The following is a 5951-nucleotide window of genomic DNA, read 5'->3' as shown; positions in this document are numbered from 1 at the left end:
CACAAGTATATAATTACTCTAAAAAACATAAACATAAATTACGCAAATATTGAGTAACTTCGATTTTCATTTCTCACCATAATTTCTATAAAAAAACACAACAATGACCTATGTCTACCATCTTAAAAAAAAAAACCTAACAACATAACAGTGCTCGGATCGTGGCGTGTAATGCTTGTAGTTTGGACTTTAACATGAGTTTATTTTGATTTTTGTTTAGAACTTTTCATTTGGAAAACAGAGTAAGGTTTTCTATGTCACTTAATGTTATTATGAAATATTAGATTTATAGGTTGTGCTAATGAAGTTATCTATTTATGATGTTTTATTAAGTTGGACAAGTAGAAATAGATGATAATTGTTTAGGATGTGATGCAGAAGGGTTCGGGTATCCTTCTTATTATTATTTTTTTTTTCTTACTAATAATAAAATCATATCCCATGACAATAACAATAAAAAATTGTGATTACTAATTTTTACCCAAAGACACATGCTTTTAAAAAAAAAAAACTTATTCCAATAAGATAAAGCAGCATGCCATCATGAAAAATCTACAAAAGTCTCATTAGTGTATCTAACCAAAGAGTTGATATACGTTATTTCAAGTAAAAAGATATAATAATGATTTCAATATAAAGTGGTGAATTTTGTTTTTATTTTGTGGGTGAGTAGAGATGAATTGTGTAAATTATTAGAATCTTTTCTAGAATTAATTTAATATTGCATTGGATTACGTGTTCAAATCTGAATCCAAAAGTGAAGAGAATCTAGAACATTATAGTTAAAGCTTGTATAAAGATATGTTTTATAGTCGAACTCTATTTTATTTGTAGAGTGAATTTAGATAATCATATTAATCATTAACATTCCAAATATGTTTAATTTGTTTTTAAGTCTTTATATTGATATAGATTATTGATTATTAAATATAATAATTAACATTATCGGAAATCTAAGCATACATAATATAAATGGTTTAACTATTACTTATTATACATGACATTATTCATGTGTCTTCATTTGCGTTAATCTTGTTCATCTTCGGTGGTTCGAGTTGTTTCCTTCTTCAATTCTGAAATTGTTGAACGTTGATGCGGTAATATTGTTTTTGGGGGAATTCCAGATTGAGCGGAACACTACAATTTCTCTTCGGTTCGTGTTCGCTGAAGTACATAAGTGCTACTGTTGCAGAGCGATTGCGTTGAGGAGATTGGAACTGCAAGAGATCGGTGAAAGTGTTTTCTATTTGAAACTGTTAGAAGCATGTGCTACGCAACTGGAGCGCGGTGATTTCCGAAGAAAATCAATGTGCGGTGAAGTCCAGTGTAATTTAGATTTTGTTGAATTGAAGAAGTTAGAGGCATTGGTGGTGATTTGTGCGTCTTTAACAATTTTCGTTGAAGCAGTTGCTGAATGCGTGTCTAAGCGCATTGCTGTTCTGAATTGAAATCTGGAAACAATTTGCACGAGGAATGCGTCAGCTGAATCTGTGTTGATTTGTAAATGAGATCAATTCTGTTAGGACTGTTGAATCGGTTCAAATCCTGATAAATATGCTGGAATTGGTGATGAGTTGTTGAAGCAAGTTGGTGAAGGAGCTTTTCTTGGAATGGTGATTTAGAAACTGAGTTGATGATAGAATCAAATTATCAAACAAATGGTGAGCAATTATCTGTTTTTAAATTTTGGTTAAATTGATACTTGAATTGCGTATATTGAAATGATTTTCAGAAGTTTGAAATAATTGAATTGCTGGAATAGAAATGAAATCAGCTGAAATCTGATACTGAAGTACATTCTGTCTTAGAACCATTATGGTGCCAACTGTTTGATGAATTGATTCATTAGAATTGGTGCAGATTTTTGTTTTCCAGCTGTGGAAATCTAAAAGTAGTTTTATTTGTTTGCAGCCGCACAGTTTTGGTGCAAAATTACTGAGTTGATGTTTTCTTACAGCTGAAAATTTTTTGTTAATTCAATTTTGGTGATTTGGAATCAATGGCCAATTCAGGTTTAATTTGGTGATCTGCAACTTGAATTTGTTGTTCAGTGTTGAGTGCAACTGGTGTAACCCAATTGGTTCAAATCAAATAGTGCATGTGAGGCAGCATCAGGTTGATTTGGAAGTAAATTAGTGCAGTAAGCGAATTGAGTTCTGCAGAACTGGAATTTGCATGGGACCGTGTCAGGTAAGTTAATTTGGCTAATTGATTTGGAATTGATTCATTAGCATGGTGCAATATTCATTAGTGAATGGTAAAGGCTTGGAGAAATTGTAGGATGACTATGGAGTAGTCATACATTGATTCTTAAATTTTGTTTACAAATTTTTTAATCCATTCTATTGCCTATATGTAGTTGTTTCATTTGTGTCCCTACTATTGTTTTTAGTCTTAAATTTTTATTTTGAATCTTTAAAATTACTCAGTTGTCATTTAAATCTCTTGAGTTGAGTTTAGTTTTCTTAATTAAGTTTTTATTAATTTTAAATTTTATTAACTTTTTGAGATGAAAATTATCTTTAAGGACTTTTTTGTAATATAACAAGAATTTGAGGATATATAATATATTATATTAAAATATCACCGTTAAGTTAAAAAATCATAATCAATTATGCTGCAATTTTGTTTTAAATCATTTTTCACTTGTGGAGAAAAAAATAGATAATATAAATAATTAGAAAAATGGATTATAATATTTTAACAGTTTTAAAACTATTGTGTAAATATCAAAATTAAATTAATAAAATTTATTTTTTTATTTTTTTAATATTTTAATATTTTTTAATTAATTATTTTATTATAGTAAAATCCTTAATATTATAATATTAAAAAGTAATATATTATATTAAATATAATACGGTCTGGTTTTTATAAGTTTGTATAAAATGTATTTCAATATGTTTCTAACATCAAAATGTTAAAAAAGGAAAAAATGTTAAAAAGTGAAAAGGAAATTAGAAAACGAAAACAATAGAAAATATTTAAAAAAAAATTGGAATGAAGAAGAGTATCTATAAATAAGAACGCCGAGCCTTCAGAGAGCGCTAAGCTAGAATTCCTGGGCAAATGATCTTCTTCTCCAAAGAGTTTCAAACAGCAGATAAAGTATCCGATTCAACGATGCAGACGCTAGAACAGCTATACAAGGGTTGGCCGATCCCCTCCCTTCCACTCTCATCAAGGTTTGAATTTGGTGACTCTGAGAAGAAGAACAAGATTGTAATGCAAGAAACAGTGAAAGTGGGAGAATCCATGGAAAAGATTAATATTTCCCCTTTTGAAGTTGCATTGATAGTAGATGACTACCTCTGCGCCAACAACTTATTCCAAACACGAGCCACCTTCCGCATGGAGGCCTCCTCCCTCTTCGCCGCTTCGCCACTCATTCAGGTTTCACTTCATCCCTTAACGATCCACAACTCTTTTTCTCCTTCTCACTGTGCACACTTCTTTAATTCTTTCATTTCTGTTTTCTAGCTATCCAACACTTCCGCTGATTATAATTTGGACAAAATTCTCGCTGATTATATATGTTTGAGAAGACAAAAGATAATCTTGGATCAGGAAATGTGTGCGATCACTCAAGAAAAATATAGAGTTCAGAAGTTGTTGGATGACATGCACAATGCTGTCAATACTTACAATGTCTTTCTTAGCCCAATCCCAATGAATGTCTCTTCTGGTAAAAACTTCTTTCCCTGTTTAATCGTCAATTCAAAATTCTGGAATGGTGTTTATTGTTTTTAACTCTTATTTGTGAGTAATTGTGGTTTTCTTTTTTGTTAGGTGTGTGTACTGCTACCACCGCCCATGTACAGAACACATGCAATGTACTGTCGCAGCAGTCTACCAAGAGAAAAAATAGTGAAGCTGAGCCTACAATTGCAAAACGACCTCGTGGCAGACCACCTGGGAAGAAAAATCAATTTCGAGGTATAATTATAATTGTTTCTGTTGAGTATACATGTTTTTGTCATGTTATCAATTTAATTTTTACACTTACTTTATCGTCACCCTCAGCTCTAAACACGCTCCCATTGTCAAGGACTCAACCACAATCCACCAACTCATCAATTCTTGAAACACAGACAACCAAACAATTTTTTCAGCCTGCTGTTACAACATGTAATGAGGATGTTGTTTCTCATTGTCAAAACAGCAAAGTTATGGTTGATCCTGAAAAGGAAATTACTTATAAAGACAGCCTTCACATTTCTCCTATCAATTCAGATACTAACAAACAATACATTGCCTCTCCTATACCTCAAAGTTTGGAAAATTCAATACCAAATGAGGTTTCCACCCTTCACAAGGAAACACAGAACCACCAGTCAGACATGAATTTATCAAGCATTGATTTTGATGTGGATTATTGGTCAAACTTCTCATTTGAAGACAAGAAATTTTTGGATGATCTTTTTTCTGATTATCAACCACCTTCAACTCATTCCGAGGGTAACGCATAGAGGAATTTTTTGATGCTGCAATCTGACACAAAGGGGACCTGCTGTGCTGTGGATAACACTATTCTTTAGTTTATTAGCTTTTGGTAATTAGATAAGGCCAATATAGTTTAATAGCTTTTGATCATTAGATATGGCCAATAAGTCGATCTTTCACTGTCTGTACATTAGTTCTTTGTAAGAATATGTTGTACATGAATAAAGTTTTCAAATTGTTTCATTAAAAGTTTATTTCTTTTTATCTTTCGATAACAGAAATAGGACTGTCTTTCTTCAATTGTTCAGGCTTTGGTTAATGTAATGAATTTATCCCACCACTCTCGTTATATATTTTAAAATTTTGCAAGAGTTTTTTAAAAATGAATAAAGCTCTAATACTTGGTTTGGAGAATGATTTTTCATACTGCAACTGTTGCATATTTCTAGTACTTGAGAATGAAATTAAAAGTTCATTTGAAGGTATAGTTGGCCAGTGCTTCACCCATGATTGAACTTCGAAGTGCTAGTTTTCAAATGGGATTGTGGTAGATTATGTAAAGCCATTCTTTTAGATGCAATTTCAGTTTGGATCTAATGGCATGCTTGGTGATTGGGAGGAGAATTTGACTGTAATAACTTGTCATGGTGATTGCTTGTGTAGAGAAAGAAGTTAGGTACAGTTCTCAATCTATATTTCTAGTTGTTTAATGATTATGCAGATTTCAGTTTTGCTTCTAACTTGGGAGTCTTATATTTTAGATCATTGCTGCACACATGTGCTATTTAGTCATGTAGTTTATATTACTTCTTCAATCCTAAGTTAAAAAATCAGAAGTTGATTGGATTGTGTAATTTTATGCATTAAAGTTTACATGCCAACTTTTAATTGTATAGGATTTTGTTAAGGTTTATATTCTGACAGTATTATGTCCCACCCTACATATTGAAACATAATTTGACAAGTTACTGACTTCATGAACTATGGAATTGACAGTTAATTACTGATATCCAAAACTAGCGATTCTTCATATGAATATGACATCTCATGTGTACGAAGATATCATGAGGATGACAGAAAACATGAGTGAGAAGTATATATGGTGCGTCTACAGTGTATAAATGTTTTCTCAGGAATTGCAAGTCAGTGCCTATGAAGAGGATCTATTCTCACTATAAAGAATTTGAAACTGAACTCGAGTTGGCAGCATTAAGCACAGGAAGGCTACTCTTTGTCCCCTTATGGCCGCATCCTGTTTTATGACTACATGGAAAATGACACGGGATCTTCTTCATGGTAAATCCAAGCTATTTCAAGTTTCTTTTGTTTTTCAAATCTATTGATCCCATGAGAAATAGACCACCATATTAATACTGCATTTGTGGTGCAAGCTTGACCAAGCTTAGCTCATTTATGCTTTTAACTACAAGTTTATTTCTATAACAGAAATAGAACTGTCGTCTTCAAATTTGATTTTAGTTACTTGCGATTTGAATTAGCAAAAAAGT

The 5951-nt window shown here is 31.9% G+C and overlaps 1 protein-coding gene across 4 annotated transcripts; it reads left to right on the top strand.

Annotated features, from left to right (window-relative positions):
* Positions 1 to 993: 993 nt before the first annotated feature.
* On the top strand, positions 994 to 5580 carry LOC137825955 (uncharacterized). Of its 4 annotated transcripts, XM_068631771.2 has the most exons (7): positions 994 to 1309; positions 1408 to 1661; positions 2013 to 2190; positions 3130 to 3393; positions 3481 to 3685; positions 3790 to 3936; positions 4024 to 4780. In XM_068631771.2, the coding sequence occupies exons 3-7, from the start codon at positions 2176 to 2178 to the stop codon at positions 4467 to 4469; spliced, it is 1077 nt and encodes a 358-aa protein (XP_068487872.2). In that variant the 5' UTR covers positions 994 to 1309; positions 1408 to 1661; positions 2013 to 2175; the 3' UTR covers positions 4470 to 4780. The 4 variants fall into 4 exon arrangements, with proteins under 4 accessions (XP_068487872.2, XP_068487873.2, XP_068487877.2 ...); XM_068631772.2 differs by having other exon boundaries at positions 1000 to 1661; positions 2052 to 2190; XM_068631776.2 differs by lacking the exons at positions 994 to 1309; positions 1408 to 1661; positions 2013 to 2190 and having other exon boundaries at positions 2750 to 3393.
* The last annotated feature ends 371 nt before the right edge of the window (positions 5581 to 5951 follow it).

This window comes from Phaseolus vulgaris, chromosome 8 (assembly GCF_051622355.1).
Source record: "Phaseolus vulgaris cultivar YP4 chromosome 8, ASM5162235v1, whole genome shotgun sequence".
Taxonomy (NCBI): Eukaryota; Viridiplantae; Streptophyta; class Magnoliopsida; order Fabales; family Fabaceae; genus Phaseolus; species Phaseolus vulgaris.
Note: the sequence above shows the minus strand (reverse complement) of the source record. Positions and strands in the feature narration are given on the sequence as shown.